Raw genomic sequence first — 24,671 nt, forward strand, 5'->3', positions numbered from 1 at the left:
CCACGCATTCGTTTGAGCTTCTGACTGCTCCATGCTTCTGCTACAACTCTGCTGCACAACTACTGTGCCCGACGACTATTCCAAGGACTTCCAATCGTGGCTGATAGACCAACAACGACACATGAGCGCTCCCATTTCGATCCTTAAGTGCCGGTAATTAATTTTGTTTGTGTACTTAATTTCTACAAAAGGACAAGTGCAGTGTGTTGCACTTGTTCTAATCCTTTTTATACTCGATTCCCTCTTTTGAAGGTACCGAAAGAGGTTTTTAGTGGATTACCCATCGGTAAGTTCGCGGGACCTGAGTCTTGGAGTAGGAGTCGCCAAAGGCTCCAAACCAAGTAAACCGACTGTGTTTTCTTATGGTTTTTGTTTTTGATTTCTTATTTAATTTTCGCTGTGTTCATACTCGTGATTTTAAAAATGAGAAAATAAGTTTTTGACAACCACGTGATTCACTCCCCCCCCCCTCCCACGTGTGTATCGATCCAATAAATGGTATCAGAGCAGCTCTGAATTGGTACAACCACCAATCAAGTCGGGGGAAAATGTTTTTAGTTTTTTTCTATCTGAATTGGTAAAACTTTACCTATTTATATAATTTTTTTTCACTTGTTTGGTTTTAACTCAAAGTTGGTTCAACACCTCTCGAGTTCTTCTATTTTTTTTATATATCACAAACACTGCTAATCCAAGACCAAGTCTTGGGACCTCCTTTCACTTTTTCTCTTTGTGTGCAAGATTCATGGCTCAAAATGAGGGATATAGCACCGCCCGTCCTCCCTTCTTCAATGGTGATGACTTCTCGTACTAGAAGAAGCGGATGGTGGTATACCTGAAGATCGATTTTGACCAGTGGTTCAACATCACCAAAGGTTACAAGGCTCCCGTTGACAATGCCGGAATTCCAATGGACCCAGAACATTGAAATCCGGAAATGAAGAAGAATGCTTAGATCAACTTCAGGGCTCTCAACACAATCAGTGTGGGCTAATGAAGGAAGACCTGAACCGCGTCGGCCCACATGAAAATATGAAGGAGTTATGGGATAAACTCATCGAATTACACGAGGGAACCAACTATGCAAAGGTAACAAAAAGAAACCTTTATTTGAATAAATTATTTAACATAAAAATACAGAAAGGAAAATCTGCGAGTCAACTACATGCAAGGATAAAAGATATCCTAAACGGGCTTTATACAATCGGCCATCAAATGGAGAATTGAGACTTAATAAGGGATGCACTAAACGTGTTTCCTCGAAATGCAGTGTGGGCATCCATCGTGGATGCCTATAAGATTTCGAGAAACTTGTCTAAATTAAAATTAGATGAATTATTTTACGAATTAGAGCTACACAAACAGATTAATGCCAAAATCGAGAAAGGTATGTTGGGACCTTGACGCCCGCTAGAGGGGGGTGAATAGTGTCTCACCCAAATCGATCACTTCCTATAATGTTAGTGCACAGCGGAAATACAAAATCAAATACTAACAAGAGAAAGCAAACCTAACACGTTGATTTAACGTGGTTCGGAGATAAAGCTCTTACTCCACAGCTATCCGTAAGGTGGACGATCCCGATCCGTCGGTAGATAACTCCCCGGAAAACCTCCGGCTAGCTCAAGCTCCTTGTCGGTGGAGAAACCTCGCCACAAACACTTGAATACAAGCACACCGATCACACGAAGGCTTGGGAGACTCTAATAGGCTTTAACCAAGTCTATTTCGTCAACCATGCCCAAGCACCTCGAGCTCTATTAAATAGAGCTCGAGAGGAAAACACTAAGTTGTTTTCCTGCTACCAGTCGACTGGTGTATGCACCAGTCGACTGGTCCTTTAAGTGAAGTCGAACGTTACCCAACGGTCGACTACCAGTCGACTGCTACAGTGTACCAGTCGACTGCTACAGTAACCATTCGACTGTTATAATGTCGCTACAGTACTCAGCACTCGTCCTCGCCCGACCAACCTAGACCTAGCCTTCTAGCCTCGCGTCCCTCGGATGTCTCCCCATCCTTCATGTCTTGCCTTCTGGAGCTTCCTTCGGCCTTGTCTTTATTGTCGGGTCTTCCTTTGCCAAGAGGTTCCTCACCTCCGGGACTTCATCCATTGCCAAGTCACACTTGGACTTATATTGCCAATACTATATACTTGGACTTACACCGCTAAGACTCATCCTTGGACTTTTCTCCTTTGCCAATATCACACTTGGACTTTCCTTGTTGTACCCGTATCCTGCACACTCACAATGCATATCAAATACAACAATAAACCTAACTTAAACCTTTGCCCAAACATCAAAACCTAGGGCACCTAGATTGCTCCAACAATCTTCCCCTTTTTGATGTTTGGCAACCTATTTAAGTTAGGGAAACATAAATGTAATACATATGCAAATAAATATGCAAATCAACTCATGCACAAATAATAGAACCTAAATCCCTAGGTTCCCCCTTCACCTAAGCTCTCCCTTGAGCTAGGATTTCCCGCAAAGGTAAACTTCTCCCCCTTTGCCTAAACAATCGCTCCCCCTTCACCTAAGCTCCCCCTCGAGCTAGGATTTCTTGCAAAGGCGTATAGGTTTCCCACTTAAACCTAAACTTCTCCCCCTTTGTCATACATCAAAAAGAGCTCCAACAATATCCCAATTGTTGAAAACATGTCATCCAAATTGACCCTAAACTCATGTATTTATCCCCCATGGATTTCACACATTTAAATGAGTTGACACGGTCAAGAACAATGTTGAAAAACACTTTTAGGCTGGTATCAGTCGACTGAACTAGGTACCAGTCGACTGCCCCCTTCGATTTCCACTCACAGAACCTTCTGTGTTTGAAATACACTGTTACCAGTCGACTGGTATCGGAACCAGTCGACTGCCCTCATTAAAATGAGCTTACAGAGACATTCTGTGCTAAAAAATATTGTTACCAGTCGACTGGTACAGATATCAGTTGACTGGTACCCTTTTTCTGCAAAAATCAACTTTTTGACACAACTTCAGAAATGCGTCAAAAATTCCACAGACCTCCAAAAAAATCCCAAATTTTGTGGAGAGGTCTATTTTATCCATATCTACTTGGAAAAAAATATATATAAAAATATATTTATCACAAATCCCAAGATTGACATAAAATTCAAAACTAGCTAAATAATTCAATTGAACATTGACCTAAAATCCTAGTTTTGGCTTCCTCTTGATGTATCTGCCCATACTAAACCACAATACTTCCCTAGCATGGGTTTATATGGCATCTATACATCAAAAATTAATTTTCATGCAATATGAACCCAATTCATATTTTTATGCACGAAACACATCCCAATTGTGTCAACCCACTAGGTTAGAAACTTAAGTCCGTCTCCTAACCACTTGGCACATTTGATAGCCCATCTATCATGGGCCCCAAAGGATCTTCCTAACCTTAGGAATCTTAACCTTAGTCACCTCCCTTGGTGACTCATCCACTATGGCTAGGCCACTTCGGTGCACCTCGGGTGACACTTGGCCTACTAAACTCACCTTCTTAACCTTATACACCTTGTCTTTGGTTAATTTCTTCTTGTTCTTAATCTTAGACACCTCATCCTTGCTATAATTATATGCTACCCTAGCATATTTCTTCTTATTGGCCTTGGATGACTCTCCCTTGTCCTTAGTCACACCTCCCTTACAATTGTCATGTGCTACCTTAGCACTTGACCTCCTTTTGGTCTTGGAGAGACCTAATTTGACATTTTTGGGTCTTTGACCACCCAAATACATGTCAAGTCCTTTAGGTACAATAATGAACCTCTCTAGGACTTTCTCCATTTCCTCAAGCTTTGTCTTCAAGGCTTGATTTTCCAATTCTAGGGTTCTAACCCTAGAATCAACATGTCCATCATGGACATTCCTAGACCTACCCTTCCTAGGCATGTGTCTCCCCTTCTTGGGATTAATGCTTAGGTTTTCACCCACTTTCCTTCCCTTAGGCAAAGTGGTTTGGGTCTTATTAGGTCTACCCTTAGAGTATGATTTCTTAGGGTTATCTACCATGTTAACCCTATTTCTATCATTATACCTAAATCCATGATTATACTTAGGTAAATAATCTACATTATTTCTAACAAGCATATAAGAATTGGAGATTGGATTAAACTTTAAAATAGGGATTACCTTCCCTTTTACCTTTAAAGCTCCCCCTTGACTTGTGCTCCTCTTCTTTTCCCATTTCTTCAAGTGCGCCAATTTCTTGAGCTCTCCTCTCCTTGGGCACTTTGTGTGGTAGTGACTCCACTCACCACATGTAAAGCACCTAATGTGCTTCTTCTCCTTCTTCTTCCTACAACTCATATTAGTTTCTGAATTAACTTTAGTGAGTTTAGGGTTTACCTCCTTTACCTTCTTGAGTGAAGGACACCTACTCTTGTAGTACGTGCCCCATCTTACCACACTCAAAATATTTGATGTGGGCCTTTGTGCTCTTCTTGGTAGTTGAGGTGGAGGGTTGAGCTTCCAAGATCTCCTCTTCCTTGGATTGCTCTTCTTCCTCTTCACTTGAAGATGTGGACGGTTCCACTTCTTCCTCGCTTGAAGATGTGGATGATACCTCCTCATCTTCTTTCTCCTCCTCGGATGTTGAGCTCGTGTCAATATTTGATTGGTCATTCTCTTCTTGGACCAATGAGTCATTCTCCTTGGGTTCCTCCTCTTCTTGGATTTGTGAAGGAATCTCATGAAGTGCAATTACCTTTTTCCAAAGGTCACTTGCATTTTCGTATTCACCTACATTCAATATCGCATTAGGAGGTAATAAATTAATTAAAATTCTAGTTACCTCGTTGTCCGTCTCCGATTGCTCCCTTTGCCCCTCGGTCCAATATCGACGTCGGAGACGCTTTCCCTTTTTGTCCGTTGGAGCTTTAAACGGTTCCTCCAACACAATCCATTGGTTCCAATTCATTTGGAACCACATCTCCATGCGCTTCCTCCAATAGTCGAAGTCCTCGCGCTCGTATGGAGGTGGGATTCGGATGTCCCATCCGAGAGGTCTCTCCGACTCCATCTTCTTCCTCTAGCCGCTCTCTTGGCGATTAGTCCAACAAGAGCTCACCTAGCTCTGATACTGTTGGAGTGTATACTGAAAGCCTAAGTTTTGTAAACATTCATAATGAATAAAGAATCATATTTGGTCAAATTTTCTACATTTAGTTGTAGTTGTTCAATTAATTTATATTGAAGATAATATAGTATGTGGTGTCACATACAGAAGATGATATTATCAGTACCTTATAAATTATAAACAGTAGCTCACGACCAAAATGGAAAGGAACAAACCATTAGAAGGTCGTAGTGTAATTAGGTATCAGTTTATCTTGACTGTATAATTACACTATTACACTTAGTGTGTATTGAGTAGGACCATTTGAGGTCGTTTCTTTTATACTGACTTTATAAAGAAACAAAGACCTCGGTTATTATGGAAGTGTGTGCTCTTAATCCTGATATAATAACAAGCACATATATTTGATATTTATTTCTTTAATTTATCAATGGGTGAGGTTTAGTTCGATGAATCAATAAGCCCGATAAGTTGGGAAATGGTATCACTTATAGTGTGTGTTGTTGATTATAGAAGGAAACTGTGTCCTAGAGATACTAGGTTGATAATGTCCTCAAGAGGAGCTCATAAAGATTGCCATGTTAAACCCTGCAGGTGGACTTAGTCCGACATGACAATAAGGTTGAGTGGTACTACTCTTGGACTTAGATATTAATTAAATGAGTTGTCAGTAACTCACTTAATTAGTGGACATTCGATATCTTAAACACAGAGAGACTAACACACTCATAATAAGAAGGAGCCCAAAAATGTAATTTGGGATTGGTGCGGTAGTTCAATGATAGTTCTCTAGTGGAATGAATTATCATTGATAAAATTAAGTTGTGTGTTCGGGGCGAACACGGGATGCTTAATTTTATCGGGAGACCAAAACCAATTCCTCCTCTCGGTCCCTATCGTAGCCTCTTATTTATAGAGTACTATACCCACCTATACCCACTTTCTATACCCACCTAATAGGGGTCGGCCAAGCTAGCTTGGGAACCAAGCTAGGGCCGGCCTAAGCATAAATTGGTGTGGCCGGCCCTAGCTTGAACCCAAGCTAGAGGGGCCGGCCATATTAAATTAAAAAGGATTTTAATTTTAATTTTTATTATGTGGAAGATATAATTTATTAAAGAGAATTAAAATTAAAATATCTCTCTTGTAAAAGATCTACAAAAGATTAAAGAAAGAGATTAGATCTCTTTCCTTATTTGTAGATTGGTGAGATATTTTATTTTCTCTTTAAAAATTATTCACATGTTGTAAAATTAAAATTATAGAAATTTCCTTTTATCAACCATGAAGAGATTTTAAAGAGAAATTTTATTTTTTAAAATTTCCGGAAACAAATTAGGAAGTTTTAATTGTTGATTAAAACTTGTCCAATTTGTTCTCCAATGATGTGGCCGACCATTGAAGATTGATTTGGAAAATTTATTTTATTTTTCTAAATTAAATCATGTCAAGGAAATTGAGAAAATTTTATTGTAATTAAATTTCCTAATTTGCCTAGGCCAAGGAATATAAAAGAAGGGGTGAGGGTGCCTTCATGAGAGACAACATCTATTGTTTTCTCTCCCTCTTTTCCTTGGTGTTGTGGCCGGCCATCATCCTCTCCCTCTCTTCCTCTTGTGGTGGCCGAATACTCTCATCTCTTGGAGTTCTTGTGGTGGCCGGATACTACTTGGAGAAGAAGAAGAAGAAGGAGAGAAAGCTAGCATCTCTTGGAGCTTGGTTAGTATTTTGGTTTTCTTCTTTGGTGAAGTTCTTCCTTTGTAGCCGAACCTTGCTTGGAGGAGAAGAAGGTGGTTGGTGGTTTCTCATCTCGGTAGATCGTTGCCCACACAACGTCCGAGGTTAGAAGAGGAATACGATAGAAGATCAAGAGGTTTTTCTACAAGGTATAACTAGTAATTTTTATTTCCGCATCATGCTAGTTATTTATGGAAATAATACCAAATACAAGAGGCTTACGTTCTAGAATTTCGAATATGTTTTTTCGATGCTGTGTTCTTTTATTTTTTCTTTTCCTTGTGATTTGATTGTTCTTTTTGGTTAACCTAAAGTTATTTTAGGAAATTAAATATTAGCTTTCTATTAAAGGTTTTGTCTAGTCGGTGGTGGTTGCTCCCATATCCAAGAAGGTCATGTGCCTCGCCACGTCAGTACTGGGAACCTTTTATGGAAATTAATATTTAATGGAATTAATAACTTAAGGAGACTTGGGTCGAACGTGTTAAGTTCCGCAGGAGATCCAAGTCAAAACCTAAAAGAACAAATAGATTAAGTTTTGGATCAAACGTGTTAAGTTCCGCAGGCGATCCAAAATTTAATTTAAAAGAACACATGGTAGCTAGGAAAAGGTTCAGACCTTTGTACAAAATTTTTGTACAGTGGAACCTCTAGGTTTTCCGAGTAGCAACTAACAGATACCACTTGTTGGGACCTTGACGCCCGCTAGAGGGGGGGTGAATAGCGTCTCACCCAAATCGATCGCTTCCTATAATGTTAGTGCACAGCGAAATACAAAAACAAATACTAACAAGAGAAAGCAAACCTAACACGTTGATTTAACGTGGTTCGGGGATAAAGTTCCTACTCCATGGCTGTTCGTAAGGTGGACGATCCCGATCCGTCGGTGGATGACTCCCCAGAAAACCTCTGGCTAGCTCAAGCTCCTTGTCGGTGGAGAAACCTCGCCACAAACACTTGAATACAAGCACACCGATCACACGAAGGCTTGGGAGACTCTAATAGGCTTTAACCAAGTTTATTTCGTCAACCATGCCCAAGCACCTCGAGCTCTATTAAATAGAGCTCGAGAGGAAAACACTAAGCTGTTTTCCTTTAAGTACATACACCAGTCGACTGGTCCTTTAAGTGAAGTCAAACGTTACCCAACGGTCGACTACCAGTCGACTGCTACAGTAACCAGACAACTGCTATAGTGCCGCTACAGTACTGCTACAGTGCCGCTACAGTACTGCTATAGTACCCCTAAAACCGTAAGATTTTTCCCCCGGGTACAATCACTCAGCACTCATCCTCGCCCGACCAACCTAGACCTAGCCTTCTAGCCTCCTCTATCAACCTCGCGTCCCTCGGATGTCTCCTCATCCTTCATGTCTTACCTTCTGGAGCTTCCTTCGGCCTTGTCTTTATTGTCGGGTCTTCCTTTGCCAAGAGGCTCCTCACCTCCGGGACTTCATCCATTGCCAAGTCACACTTGGACTTACGTTGCCAAGACTACATACTTGGACTTACACCGCTAAGACTCATCCTTGGACTTTCCTCCTTTGCCAATATCACACTTGGACTTTCCTTGTTGTACCTGTATCCTGCACACTCACAATGCATATCAAATACAACAATAAACCTAACTTAAACCTTTGCCCAAACATCAAAACCTAGGGCACCTAGATTGCTCCAACAAGGTATTGCTCTTATTGTAGGAACATCAAAAGAGAAGACCAGAACCAAACCAGAATCAGAAGTTGAGACTGACCAAGACTCAGATGATGGAGAACACCTGGTGAACTTGGTAAGAAAAATGTTCATCAAGAGAAAGAAGAATTTCTTTAAAAGGGACCTGCAGAAGTTTAACTCAACATCAAATGGCAACAAAACGAACGTCACATGTTTTGGGTGCAACAAAAAGGGATATTACAAGAACGATTGCCCAAATCTAAAGAAAAAGAAGGTCCTCAAAGCAACATGGGACAAATCGTTCGGAGATGAATCAGATGACGGAGAACCGAAGCACACCAACTACCTCATGCTGATGGCTTACGAAGTAGAATCATAATCAGATAATGAATCGGAAGACAGTTCCAAACCCGAATCCAGCCACAAGTCTGCACTCGTTTCTGAAGGTTCCGATGAGGTATAGTTTACTTTAAGCAAAATATTTTTTAAAATTACTGCATGTTTAAATAAGAAATTAACTATCTCTGAAAATTACATAAACGAACTAATTAAAGAAAATACAAACTTAATGAACAATTAAAATTAAGTTCAACAATTGAACCAATTCAAGTTGAATCCAACTCAAGTTGTAAAACTTGAGGAGGATAATTTCAGGCTGAAAAATAAAATAATTGAACAAAAAGAATTACTACAAAAATTTACAACTAGATCCAAGTACCTCAACATGATACTTGGGTCACAAAGAGATATGTACAACAAGTCCAGACTCAGATACAAGTTTAACTCAACCAACAAATCCTTTATATCCTTAGTTAATCAAAATAAGACCCAAACTAAGCTTGAGTTCTAAAAGCATGTCTAACCACGTGAGTAAGAATTAACCAATATTATGTACCTAAGAATGAAATCCATTATATTAAATCAAATCCAACTAAAACCTTAAATTCAAACCAAAATAAATCTTCAAAACTAAATTCTAAACTTAAAAATAAAAAAAATAAAACCTAAATCCAGAAGATAAAATAAAATCAAACAAATCAAATTACCATCAAGTCCACTATAATTATAAAAGTAAATAATACAAACCCAAAAATTAAAAATCAAACTCAACAACTCAGGGGGAGGCTCCAAATTAGTTAACACCTCCAAAATAATAACTTACCCGACTGGATAATTAGGACTAGCTAAAATAGGGACAACAGTTTAACTTGACAAATGTACTAGTGAAGTTTTGGATGATAGTAGGTTAGGGAAACTCTGTCTATGCATGTCTAGGAAGATATGGCTTCGACCTGGTGCATTTGGCTTAGTGGAACTAACTAAAGTTACCCCTTACGAATCCTAACTAGTTAGACCAAGATTTTATACTAAGTTCAGTGGATGGAACTATTTAGAAAACTTCGGAGGCATGGTTACTCTAATGATGTCCAAGTGACTCACCATAGCCCAAAAGTTTATCCAAAAAATGTCTGTTTATTGAACTCAAAGCTAAACCTAAATCTAATACAAAGTTAAACCAAACTCTGAAAATAAACTTAACCCATCTCACAAAATTATAGGATTCCCTAATTGAAAACGTAGATTGGGTGAGATGACTAAGGACCTGAAATCAAAAATTAAACTTAAAATTTAAATTAAACCTAAAATTAAAAAAATTAACTTAAACCTAAAATCAAAAATTAAACTTAACCTTAAATCAAAAATTAAACTTAAACTAAAATTAAACCTAAAATTAAAAATTAAACTTAAACCTAAAATTAAAAATTAAACTTAAAATTAAAATTAAACTTAAAACTTAAAATTAAAATTAAACTTAAATTTAAAATTAAACTAAAATTTAAATTAAACCTTAAAATAAAAAAAATAAAAATAAATAAAGCCTACGAAATACGCCTTCATGTCAACTGGAGGCGCCCTCAGAAGAGCGAGAAAAATCCTGCCCTCACTGACCGAAAGCGCCTTCGGTCAGCTGAAGGCGCCTTCCGAAGCACATGGAAAGCCTTCCATTAAGTTTGAAGGCACCTTTGAGCAGGATTTTTCCAGCGAACAGAGTGTTGCTCTGTTCGTGATTTTAGACGCAATAAGGCACCTTCCAGCCACTTTCTCCTGCGATTCTTCATCCCAAAATCTCAAAATGCCTCCTAGGTATACCTCAACTTAGTTTATCTCATCAATACTTAGTTCATATGTGTTTTCTTTGTCAATTTGTGCTTATATGCTTGTATAAAATTAGGAAAAGATGGCATATTGCCCCTAGGCCTAGTAATACTCCATCTACTGATGTCAGATTCCCCATTGAGCAACTTAGGTTGTCTTTTTTACAACGTATATATGTTGGCTTAAAATCTAGGTTTCTGAGTAAGACTTTCTTTACTCAGTACTGTGCACTGATTATAGAAATTATCGATTACTATCAGTTAGATAGACTAATTTACTGTAACCATGCAGTAAATCTAGACCTATGTGCACAGTTTTATAACAATCTAATTAAGATTGATGATTTGACCTACTCCACTAGAGTTGGAGGAAAGAACTTTCACTTTTTTTCCCCACCTTATTATACGATAGCTTAGGACTTAGGAGATTTGCATGCACCTTTTTGTGCTACCCTGGTAGGGATCTACCATTTAACGAGCCCTACTCTCATATTACATTAGATACTATCTATATACATTTTTGGGGGGAGGGGGGACTACCTATAGTGATTGACTTTAGGTCACTCTTTCTTATGTCCAAGACTATATCCTATATTGAGTCCTGACTATCTGTATTCTGTAGATTACATTTCATGATGTTACGATGATGCAGCCGTCTCATTCATTTTTTCTATATGCACTATGCCAGCACCTTGACATTGATATTGCATTACACATATTTCATAATACAATTTATGCATCTAGTCTCGTCACTAGATGTCAGGTTCATATGCCCTATTGTCACATCTTAACATACATATTTTCGACCATAGGAGTAGATATGACCCAGGGTACATCTAGTTCCCTTAGTGTGTATGATAAGATTGGTCAGCGTCAGCTAGCTTTAGTACATATAGGCATCACTACTCAAGGGGTTCTAGCCTGGAGAGCTGGGTCGCAGCCAGCCATACCAGTCGAGACCGAGGATGACTTTCCAGCCAAGGGAGAGGAGTGGCCAGCGTTTATGGCTGGGGAGCTCTTGGGACATCCTCTGACTCCGACCCAACCCTCGACCTCGACCCAGCCCTTGACATCACTATCCGTCGAGGATCGACTTGCTCGACTTGAGAAGTCCTTCGCATAGCTTCGAAAATCAGTGTCGGATGGATTCAACACACTCTGGGAGAGATGTCATCGGATTTACTTCTCTCCGAGATGACATGACCACCAGATTTGAGCAGATTCTTCAGACTCTGCGAGCACTTAAGCGACCCCTACCACCACCACCTGCTGATGATGATCAAACCTGATCATGTTACATACACTATTATGCATTGTATATTTTTTACTTATTATCTACAGTCAATTTTTTCCCTGCAGTCTATTTGTTAAATCAGGATTGTATTTAATAAACTAGGACCACTATTTTCAAAATTATTTTTCAAATAATTTGCAAATTTTAGGGTAAACTTTTTTTTCTTACATTTTTCTCAAAATTCTCTTATTTTTAGAATTTTCAAAACCAATTTTATCCCTAGTCTAGATCAAATCCATAGAAAGCATGTTCCTATAGATTTAGGACTTGAGCATCTCACCAACACATTAGGGCAACCTTGTTTGTGTATTATCAAACTTAGAAATGGGTGAGATGCATAAGCAGATTGCTTGGACTTAAGATGCTTATATCAGTACATCAACATAAGTCTGAGCGTTAAATACCAAATTTATAGTGATCAGGTTAAGTAATTCAGTTTAGTCAAACACTAACTGGATAAAAAGACTTAACCTGACTAATCAAGTGAACACTGCTATCTTATGATAGTTAGTTAGTAACCAACGGTTAGACAGTTAAGGATAATTTATAGTTGATTAGATTATTTTGAAATAATATCAGGTTCAGAGGGAGGATTAATTTTCAAAATATTTCTAAAAATTGTCTTCAAATCACATTTATACTTTTCATAAATCTACCTTTTAAAATATGTGTTGAAAAACTCTGTTATTTCTCAATTCATAGGTTTTAAAAAATAAATTTGGCAACTGTTTCAATTTTTTTTTGTAAACTACTTTAAACCATTTTTTAAAAAAATGTTTTTGAAAAGTTTTACAAATTGTTGCAACACTTAGTATTTTAAATTTTATTCTTGGAAAATGCTTTTTATTCTTGGAAAAGTTTCATTATTGCAAAATCTAGCATTTTCAAACAAATTTTTTGAAAAAAAAATTTTACAATTTTTTTCCATGCTCAAAACTCTTAACGTTTAAAAAAAAGGATTAGTAGATTTTGAAAATTTTAACTTTATTAGCCTTATGAAATTTCTGATATAGAGTATTTTAAAATATGTTTTAAGATGTCTTTAAACAATCAATTTGCAACCTATTCCAATTTTTTAAAACCGCTTTAAAAGATGTCTTTGAAAACACTTTGGAAAAGTCTTTTTCTTGCAAAATTTATTTTTCACTTTTAAGCTTCTAAATAATTGTTCTCTATATTTTATCATTTTGAAATGATAAGTGTTTTCAAAACTATTTTGAACGTATTTTAACAATTTTTGAATGTATTTTAACATATGTTGAAAACACTTTGAAAAGCTTTTAAGATTTTAAATTTTTTTTAACTTCCCCAAGTAATCCTGAAAATTATCCTATTGTCAAATTTTACTGATTGCTTTACTTAGCACATTTTGTTTGCTTAGTTGTCCATTCATGTCTTTGATGAATGTCAAAGGGGGAGGGTTAGGGATTAAGTTAGCAAACACCGAAAAGTTAGCAAACACTGAAATTTGAATAATTTAAACTATATCATTTGTCTATTTATGTTTACATTTTTTTCTAACTTAATCCAGGTTGGCATTGCATCAAAAAAGAAGATATTGTTGGTGTAATTTGCACTAACAATCTAACTCAGGTTTTAATGAATGACAAGTAAGTTGAGTTAGGTTTTATTGTGATCTAACCACTTGATTCAGTATGTAAGAGAAGTCCAGATATGTCGACGGGCTTGCTAGATATCTGGCAAGAAATCCAACTAGGTCAACGGGCCGACCGGATAGCTGGTATGAAGTCCAAATAGGTCTATGGGCTGACCAGATATCTGGCGAGAAGTCCAGCTAGGTCAATGGTCTGATCGGATGGCTAGCATGAAGTCCAGACAGGTCTATGGGCTATCCGGATGTCTAACAAATTGGTAAATTAAGGTAAGTCATTGGAGGAGAGTGATCTTATGAGGACGCGTCCCGATTGAAGGATAGTAGGTGTCGATCCAGTCTAGGTCTATTTGGGATCCCTAAACTAAGACATTGACTAGTTCCTGGTCTTCGGAGAACGGGAACTAATTACTACTCTTTATTATTAATTATTATTATCCTTGTGTTACAGGTTATTTGGACTAACATTGTTTTGCAGGACAAAGGAGAAAATTTGCCTTCAAATGAATAGTGTCCGAAGGCACCTTCACTGGAGAAGCCTTCGTACTATTCATAAAAGGCGCCTTCCATGGCTATGGAAGGCGCCTTCCACAGGATAAATTTTGGACGCGGTCTCAGATAAGTGTCGAGCTACTCGGGATTAAATTTACCAGGTTGAAGGCGCCTTCAATAGTTGTGGAAGGTGCATTCTAGGCTTTGATAGAACACTGATATACGAGCTACTGTGCATCCGTTTGAGCTTCCGACTGCTCCAGACTTCTACTACGACTCTCCTACAAAGCTACTATGCCTTACGGCTGTTTCAAGGACTTCCGATCGCTGCCGGTAAACCAACAATGACACACGAGCACTCTCATTTCAATCCGTAAGTGTCGGTAACGAATTTTGTTTGTGTACTTAATTTCTGCAAAAAGACAAGTGCAGTGTGTTGCACTTGTTCTAATTCTTTTTGTACTCGATTCCCTCTTCCGGAGGTACTGGAAGAGGTTTTTAGTGGATTACCCATCGGCAGGTTGCGGGGACCTAGGTCTTGGAGTAGGAGTCGCCGAAGACTCCGACCCAAGTAACCCGAGTGTGTTTTCTTGTGGTTTTTGTTTTCAATTTCTTATTTACTTTTCGCTATGTTTGTACTCAAGATTTTAAAAATGAGAAATCCCCCCCCCCCCCTCTCCTCTCACGAGTGTATCGATCCAACAATGTCTCCTTCAACTAGACTTGAAGGGAGGCTTGTGATATGGTGAATAGGAAAGAACATAGGTGGATGACAAGGGTATTTTGGAGGGTTTCTACCGAAAGGCAAAGGGGCTTTTTCTTTCGCACGAGTGTCACCTCCCCTCTTCTCCCGCTCAGGATGCCTTCACGCGATCGCTCAAAGCCATATCTCACCGTGTCACGCCCCGGGGGAGTCCCTGTCCGAAGAAATTTCGGCAGCACCTCCCCTGTACGGGTGACAATCTGAAACTTTCTACAATGCCCTCTCGGCCACATATACCTCGGCCAACACGGTCGAAACAATAACAGTAATAAAAATATAACACAGAGTCATCCACGCAATATAATAGTTGACAAACTAGAATAGTAAAAAGAAGACTAAAAAATAACCCTACTCAACTACACTCATAAAGCACAAAACACAACGAAGTTACCTCTTCTGCCATCCAGGCAGGCATGTAGCAAAACAAATCCAAATAAAACGCATCGACAATATCCATAAGGTAAACTAATACAAGTCCAGATAGTGCAATAAGAAACATAACAAAAGACCAAATAACTCTGGATCTTCAGGGGACTAGTGACTGGAACTCTCCGGACAGCATCAACCTGAAAATAGCAACGGAGGAGGGTGTGAGTCCAACACTCAGCGGGTAACAACTGATATGCATAATAAAGAAAATAACAACCAGCACTAATCATGCATACAGTCTCCTGATACAAGAAGGATAAATGCAACTGAAACAAGCAGGAGAAAACTGTACTAACCAGGACCAGGGTATAAGTACAATAGGTCGTCAAACCGAGAGTGTCATAAATCCTATATGCATGTCAATCATATGCATCCATATAAATGCAGCAAGTAAATGCAGCAAACACAAGCAATAAATGCATCATGCATATGATGCAAATGTCATGGTCACCCCTGACGCCAGTCAGCCATCTCACACACAATGGTGGGACCGAGTGGGTAGGGCTGTGACAACCGTGCACTCTGCCATCACTACTCCTGATGAGTGACCGAGTGGACGGGATGCTGTCGGAGTACACCTATCCTCCTACCCCAAATCATAAATGGGGGAGCTCAATGCTCTCATCTCCCGGTACACGATGACGGAGAGGGATCTCTGCCCGCTATCACGTTGCGTCACACTACCTATGAGCGGACCAACGGAGCCAAACAGAGTCCAACCGCCTGCTGGCTACCACGCTGCTACACTAAACCAGCGGAGCCAAACATAGCAGAACTGTCTGCCGGCTATCACGCTGAGTCACCAGACCAACGGAGCCAAACAGCAGAATTGTCACACACCTGTCTGATATACCACTAACCCATGAGTGGTGGTGTGTACAAATACATGTAACTGGCGATGTGTTCGACAATAATGGAGTAGACTATCGCACAACATGCAATCATGCGAGATGATGCATAACACTAAACATGGCAATATCCTGAACAGCATAGCAATATCCATATATAAATATAAAATGTGTACCATAGGACAATGAATCAAATCAAAGGTACACAGATCAAATAAGGTATCAAAAACCCTAGGTACTGAACATAATAAATAACATGGCTGTGTCACTACCTCTATAAGTATGTATAATTAGGTAAATACTAACATGATGTGCATAACAAGTAAACAAACAAGCATGTAACAGATCGGGTAGTGATCAACCGAAGCAAATGAGAAACACAATCATTGCTATTTGTTAAAAACATTACTATGCATATCAAATGACATAAAGTCAAAAGTACCCGCCTCCAATAGAAAAGCCCAATCTGGTCCAAATACGACGTCGAGATACTTGTCTCGCGTCAAAGTCCTGTGTCACTAATATGTATACTTTTATTTAGCTCAAATTCAAATAAATTGCTAAATAAAATCTTTAAAACTATTTAGGGCAAATCCCTAAATCATAAACATCAATCTACCTAATTCACACATATAATTCAACCACCTAATCCTTACCTTGTTACTGCTGGATCAAGATTTGTGGCCGAAATCAAACAGAGACAACAACAAACTATTGATGTTGTAATAGTCGAAACCAAACTAGGTCACTGCCTTCCAACAATAAATCAAAAAAAAAATCACACTATGAATGCATCAACTACCCAATCAAATACCAGTGCATAGCTAAAATTGCAAGCTGATCCTTACCTTTATCCAATAGCTCACAGGAATAGAGGATGAAGGAGTTAGGGCACCAGTGTTGGTTCCAGCAAGGAGCTACTGAGGCAGTGAACCAGAGCAGAGGGGCGACGACGGCATACGGATCCCAAGTGATGGCCATGGCAGAGCCCTTACCAGCGTCGAAAACAGAGGCTAGAGCACGGCTTGGAGGGCTTCGGCAGATCTAGGGCAAAATGGTCGGCAAATGCAGAGAAGCAGCACCGGGCGGTGTCAGCACTGCTCCCTTCGACCTCAAGTGGTGGCGTCGTCCGTGTAGGATCGAAAAGAATTTAGATATCTCCACAATGACATGATATTGTCCACTTTGGGCCTAAGCCCTCATGGTTTTGCTCTTGGGCTCTACCCAAAAGGTCTCATGCCAATGGAGATATCTTTTCTCTTATAAACCCATGATCTTTCCCATGTGTTTCCAATATGGGACTATGTTTGCAACCTTGCAACCCCAACAATCCCCCCCTCAAACAAAGGACCATAGGTTTCCCACGTCCGATCCTCGACCCACCAGGTCTTCCTGCCCCTCGGTCCACCCGACCTACTAGGACTTCCTTGCCTAGTCGCAACTAGGACTTCCTGCCTGGTGTCTGGTCCTCTTGATCCGAACATAGGAGCCCCCACTTTCTTTGTTCGAGGTCAATATTGTATCCACATGGCTCAATCAGACCATAGCTCTTGTGCACAGTCGGCGGTTAAACCTTCTGGCAGTCCGGGCTCTGATACCAATTGTAGAATCGAAAAGAATTTAGATATCTCCACAATGACATGATATTGTCCACTTTGGGCCTAAGCCCTCATGGTTTTGCTCTTGGGCTCTACCCAAAAGGCCTCATGTCAATGGAGATATCTTTTCTCTTATAAACCCATGATCTTTCCCATGTGTTTCCAATATGGGACTATGTTTGCAACATTGCAACCCCAACAGTCCAGTGCGGCTCGGAAAGGAAGAGAAGGAGAGGTCGGCTCTAGGACTGAAGAGGAGCAACACCCGGCGGTGTTAGGGCACAGGCGTCGGCGGCACTGGTCGGACCTAATGGTCGGCGCTCGGGCTCTTCTCGTCGCCGCAACACAACTCTAGTAGGGAGAAGGCGGCGGTGTGCAACGGGTGTGCGGCTCGGAGAAGAGGAGTGCGGCGGCCCGATGAAGAAAACAAAGAGGAGAAGAATCGGGCAGAGGCGACTTGTATACTCAGGGAGGAGAAAATCGCCGCGTGCGCGGGCGGTTAGGGCAGAGAGATCGCGCGTGAGAAGCTCGGGTGAGGGCATGGCGTCGCGGGAGAAAGGAAAATGGAGAAAAGAAAATAAAGGAAAGAAAGAAAAATAAAAAGGAAAAGGAAAAGAAAACTTTTCCTCGTTAAAATGGGGTAGGCTAAACAGGCTTTCCCAGGCCCCGTTTTTATCCCCGTAAACTCGTCCATACGAGCTCCGAAAATTTCCCGAAAAATGCTCAAAAATTCTGAAAAATTCCCTTATTATTACTTACCCTTTTCTGGTATTTTACATTCTCCCCCACTAATAAAAAATTTGGTCCCCAAATTTCGTTATCTACCATCAGCAAGTACTAACAATAGATAGAAAGTATAAATGACGAACGGTAAATTAAATCACATACCTCAAGTGAAAAGATGGGGGTATCGAGCTCGGATAGTATCCTCGAGCTCCCAAGTAGCCTCCTCGTCTGTATGACGCTACCATCCGACTTTAACCAGCTGGATAGTCTTGTTCCGCAACTGACGCTCTTTCCGGTCCAGAATCCGTACCGAAATCTCCTCATAAGTGACGTCAGGCTGAACTGGAACTGAGATATCTGTCAGCACATGCGTTGGGTCGGGTATGTATCTCCTCAGCATAGATACGTGGAATACATCGTGCACGCCTGACAGGAACGGTGGTAGTGCCACCCGGTAAGCTACTGCTCCAATCCTCTCCAGGATCTGGAAAGGGCTAATGTATCGCGGAACTAGCTTACCTCTGAGGCCAAATCTCTTCACCCCTTTCGTGGGTGAAACTCGCAGAAAAATATGATCACCAATAGAGAACTCCAAAGGTCTGCGTCTCCGATCAACATAACTCTTCTGGCGGTCCTGCGCCTCTGACATCCTCTGTCTGATAGTACGGACCAACTCTGCCTCCTGCTGAGCTCTATGAGATCCCAACAGCTGGGCCTCCCCAACCTCATCCTAGAGGGTGGGTGTCCGACAAGGCCTACCATACAACGCTTCAAACGGTGCCATCTGGATAGCCGAATGAAAGTTGTTGTTGTAGGCGAACTCTACCAATGGCAAATGGTCCTCCCAACTGTCTCCGAAATCCAATACACATGACCTCAGAAAGTCCTCTAGAGTCTGTATGGTCCGCTCTGACTGTCCATCTGTCTGCAGATGGAAAGCTATACTGAAACGGAGCTGCGTGCCCAAGGCCTGCTATAGACTCTGCCAGAATCGAGACGTGAACCGGGGGTCTCTATCCGAAATAATAGTCAAAGGGACACCATGTAATATGATAATCTTCCGGCAATACAAATCTGCCAATCTATCCAGGGAATTTGTCCTCCGGATTGCTAAGAAGTGCGCGGATTTGGTTAATCGATCAACGATTACCCAAATCGCATCATGGCCTCGTCGTGTCCTAGGCAAACCCACCACAAAGTCCATAGTAATATGTTCCCATTTCCACTCAGGAATAGGAATCCGTTGAAGTAATCTGGTAGGTCTCTGGTGCTCGGCCTTCACCTGCTGACAGACAAGACATCTCGCTACAAATTCTGTGATGTCTTTCTTCATACCGTTCCACCAGTAAGAACGCCTCAAATCTCGATACATGCGGGTCTCGCCTGGGTGGATCGCAAATCGAGAGCGATGAGCCTCCTAAAGTAGCTCCTGTAAGACCGGATGAGACTGAGGTACGTATAATCTGTCTCGGAAATATATAATACCCTCCTCGTCTCGTGTGACCTCGGTCTGCTGCCCGGAAGCTATCTGGCTGCCAATGAACTGCAAATACTGATCACCAGCCTGGGCCTCTCGGATCCTCGTCCTGATCGACGACTGAGAAACCATGGTATCAAGAATACCCTGCTCTGTATGTCCCTGCTCCTCAAGGTCTAACTCGGAGAAACTTTGAACCAAGTCTGTAACTGAAACTCAGTGGCAAGCCAAAGTCCCTCTTGACTTCCTGCTGAGTGCATTGGCAACCACATTAGCTTTCCCCGGGTGATAGCTAATGGTACAATCGTAATCCTTCAGGAACTCCATCCATCTCCTCTGTCGGAGATTAAGTTCCTTCTGAGTAAAAATATATTTGAGACTCTTATGATCAGTGAGAATCTCAAATGTAATGTCATATAAATGATGCCGCCAAAGCTTCAGAGTAAAAATGATGACAACTAACTCCAAATCATGAACTGGATAGTTCTTCTCATGCTCCTTCAACTGTCGAGAAGAAAAAAAAAAGCTTGTTTGTTCATTTTGGAGTAAAGATTTGACTGTGATATCATGGTTAATAATTGGAATACTTTATTGCGATTATGAAGAGAGACAACCATGGAATTCACATACATAATAAACAAGAAAGAAACCATTACAGAACGATTGATTTGCATCCATAACTGCTGAAAATTGGCAATGCAGCACTGGCTCTTAAAGATAATGATTCAGGTACTCATCCACAGAAATGTATTTGACATCAGGGTAGAGCTCCGAAGCCTCCACGCCGAATGATGGTTCGATCTCGATGCTGGTGTGGTCGCCATTGATGAACACCGAGTGATAGATCGCATAACTCAAGCTCAATGTAACAGGAGACACTGCAAACACAAAAAAGAAGGGGAAAACAATCAAACAAATTAAGCAATCGAATCAAACTGTCTGTTGATCTACTGAAAATTATGGCACCCTGATTAATCAGAACCTTGGATCTTCTTCAGGATTTCTTCTTCGGAAACGTAGACCCTCTCAAAGGTCTTGCCTACTTTCTTTTCCCAAAGGGAAACGAGCTCGTTGTGAGACAAGATGTTGGCTGGTGGTTTCATGTAGAGAACCTTGTTCAGAGTCCTGGGATCATCCACTGCTCTGAGAGTGTATGTCCCAACGTCGTCTTCATCAACAAACATAGCTGTTGAATTGGCAAATTAACAGAATGGATCGAAACTCATGATGATCGGAACGTGCCTTTAGATTAGTTTAGTTCAGTTTAGTTCGTTAATTACCTTTGACGTTCCCATCGCCCAAAATGATAACTTTGTCGGTAGGGAGACCGGTGGCTTCAGCCTGCGCAAGCGTTGGGAGGAAGTAGCCGGCGAAGCAGTTGCTGACCACGAAGGTGTAAGGGATCCCCGAAGCCTCCACGGCCCTGCGAATCTGCACCTTGATGTCTAACATTGACTTTACCGGCTCCACGAAGTGGCCGCGGTCAACGTCGACCCCGAACTCGGAAGGTAAAAACCTCTGCATGTCGAAGAGGGACGCGTGGGTGTATGTATGTTGGTTGGTTTGGGGGGGAGGAAGAGTGCGGACCTTGATGTCGGCGCCGGAATCTTTGATGGCGTCGATGATCTTGGTTTGGTCCTTCAGCTGCGAGAAGCCGACGGTGGAGATGACGACGTCGACTTGATTGACGGCGCGCACCAGGCTAGCGTGGTCGTACAAATCCCCCTGTTTTTCAGTTTAGAGGAAACCAAAATACTGCATTGACGGCCAAAAATTCCTACAACAAAATGTGGTATTGTTGTACATGGACGAGGGTGACGCCGGCGGCCTCCAAGTCCTCGAAAAGCTTGGCCTGGGCAGGGGTCAGATCGACGGCGGCGGCAGCGGTCTCACGGACGAGGGCGAAGGTGGGGTGGCCGTGGCGGGCGCTGGCGAGGACGATGTGCTTGCCAATGTAGCCGGTGGGGCCGATGACTAGAATCCTGCTCTTCGCTGCCATCCCTCGCTCGATCGATCGATCTCTTCTTTCTCAGCTTCTGCTTTAATTTCTCTCACTCAAACTGTGGTGTCTACGCTGTCCACTAAACCTGCAGACGCCGTTTACTTGCCTAAGTCTAGCACCGTAAATGTGTATATATATATTTTTTTAAGTTCCTTGATGTTTGTGAATATCTTCATAAATAATATTCATCAATCAAATTTTTATTAATTTATTAAATAAATAAATAAATTTATATTATCAAACTTAATAATTAATTAAACAAATTTATAATGAAAAAGTTTCAAACAATTAAACAAGCTTGAATTGAGAGCTCGATAATATCTAAATGAACCAATCTCAAGCTCAACTCAAACCAAACTTAAGCTCATGAAAAAGAAACCAAGCCGAATTTGAACGACTTGATTCATTTTAGATTCGGCTCGACCACTTTATCAAACAAGTTTGAACATCGTAAACCTTAACTTGGCTAAGCTTGTATAGCCCTACCTACACCGTAACATAATAATTAATGGCAAAAAAAAGGCTTAGGGGCTGCTTATTTGGGGGGTTTGGAATGGGAATGAAACTAAACTTGTGCTTGGTTTGGGGAAATGAAGGTGGGACCCATGGATTCATTCCTCTAAATAGAGGAATGGGTCATTCCTCTAAATAGAGGAATGGGTCATTCCCCACTAATATGAGGGGTATGGGTATTATTCCCATTTCAATAATATTTGCAATCATTCACATATTCTTTCTCATTCCCTTACCCGAACCAAGCACCCCCTTATTTTTTTCTGAAATTTTATTTTAATGAATAAAAAGGAGATCCCACCCCACAAGTAATCCATAAATATTTATATTATTCGCACATTATTATCTCATGTCATCCAGTATCTAGGGTTGTAAACAAGTCGAGCCGAACTTTTAGGTGTTCAAGCTTGTTTGATAAGGTAACCAAGCCAAGCCGAGCCGAGCTTAAAATCAACCAAGCTTTTGAAATGAGTGTTTAAGTTTGACTTGGTTTATTTTTTATGAGCTTGAGCTTGTTTGAAGCTTAGCTTAAGCTTGGTTCATTTGGATGTTATCAAGTTCTCAATTCAAGTTTGGCTTAAGCTTGGTTCGAGCTTGGCTTGACTTTGGTTCGAGCTTGGCTTGACTTTGGTTCGAGCTTAGTTCGTTTAGATGTTATCAAGCTCTCAATTCAAATTTGTTTGATTGTTTGAAACTTTTAGTTGTTTGATTGATTATTGAGCTTAATAATTTAAATTTATTTATTTATTTTATTATTTATTTAGCATATTGAAAAGAGTTTTATTAATGAATATGGTTCATAGACATTGTTCATGAACGTTGTTCACGAATATTGTTCACGAACGTTGTTCACGAACGTTAACGAGTTGAACATATGTGTATTCAAGCTTGTTTGTTTAGCTTAACGAGCTGTTCAAGTTTATTTGTTTAATTAATCTTATGTATATTGAACGAAAATAAATAAGCTCTTACCAAGCCGAACACCAAGCTTGTTCATGAACGTTTAGTTCATTTACAACCCTACTAGTATCATCAATCAATTGTATCAATACCACTGTCACATCGTGGCCCCTCACGATTGTTCCACGTTATTAAAAAAAGTTCAGGAGGAACCCAAGTTGGCAAATACATGGACGAAATTTGTAGAGATGATAAAATTTTCTATCAAATTTCAGTCTATTTCTATAGGTATTATCAAATATAATTACCAATTGAGTCAGCCCTAGTGCCAAAAATTGTATAATGTAAATATTTGTAGGCAAGATAAATCTATATTATAACCATTATGATTTTAAAACTGCTATAGCATAAATATTTTTAACCAGATAAGTCTATATTATAATAACTATAAAATTATGACTACTATAAAATCGCTGTAGTTACATGTTCGTAATTTTTATCATGTAAATATGTAGATGGGATAGGTAGTCCTTTTCATTAAAAATTAAAAAGGGCGTCTAATAGCATAAGTGGGTCCGGCGGCTGATGAACAGGCCCATATTGTTAAACAATTATATTTATAAATAAGATAAATTTATATTTATAATTATGAAATCGTAACGGCTGGATTTATAACTCCTACCGTGTAAATATTGTTAAACAAATTAAATCTGTCGACTTAATACATGTGACAAAGATACCAAGTGTAACTCGATCACGGGAACCTCGTAGCCTCCTTTGATTAAAAATAACAAAGGACGTCTTTTTCATTAAAAATTAAAAATGGCGTCCTTTTATTTTTTACCCATAATTTTAAGTAAAATGATAATTTCTAAAATGACTTATTCTATCCTATAAAAATTTTTCACCGGCCACTCAAATAAATTGAAAAACGTACTCAATGATCAGTCCAGAAATCCAATATTCTTTGATTGCGACTCTCATTTAAAGAAAAAATTCTTATAAATATAGTGAATCATGGACATTTAGATGACAATCTAAATATTTTACTCTAATAACATAGCTCCGAGACCATAATTGAAAGTAATAATAGCATAAGTGGGTCCGGCGGCTGATGAACAGGCGGATGTAGAGAAGGCACTTACTAAATCATAGAAGGAAAAAGTTGGACGATAAATTTAAAATTTAGTGATGAATGAATAATCTATATATCGTACGATAAGGTGCCAATTTTTTTTGGTGTAAGATGATTTGAATTTTGTCTTTAAAATACAACCGACGAGAATGTCATCATCGATAGTGGTCAGTGAGAAACCTAATCGTAGATTTTGTATTTTC

The 24,671-nt window shown here is 40.0% G+C and overlaps 1 protein-coding gene across 1 annotated transcript; it reads right to left on the reverse strand.

Annotated features, from left to right (window-relative positions):
- Positions 1 to 20,503: 20,503 nt before the first annotated feature.
- LOC121993684 (eugenol synthase 1-like) lies at positions 20,504 to 22,016 on the reverse strand. Its single transcript, XM_042548036.1, has 5 exons — positions 21,723 to 22,016; positions 21,506 to 21,643; positions 21,199 to 21,436; positions 20,901 to 21,104; positions 20,504 to 20,796 (listed from the first exon to the last, which is right to left on the reverse strand). The coding sequence occupies exons 1-5, from the start codon at positions 21,915 to 21,917 to the stop codon at positions 20,630 to 20,632; spliced, it is 942 nt and encodes a 313-aa protein (XP_042403970.1). The 5' UTR covers positions 21,918 to 22,016; the 3' UTR covers positions 20,504 to 20,629.
- Positions 22,017 to 24,671: the final 2,655 nt, after the last annotated feature.

The sequence above is a fragment of the Zingiber officinale genome, chromosome 6A (genome assembly GCF_018446385.1).
Source record: "Zingiber officinale cultivar Zhangliang chromosome 6A, Zo_v1.1, whole genome shotgun sequence".
Classification (NCBI taxonomy): domain Eukaryota; kingdom Viridiplantae; phylum Streptophyta; class Magnoliopsida; order Zingiberales; family Zingiberaceae; genus Zingiber; species Zingiber officinale.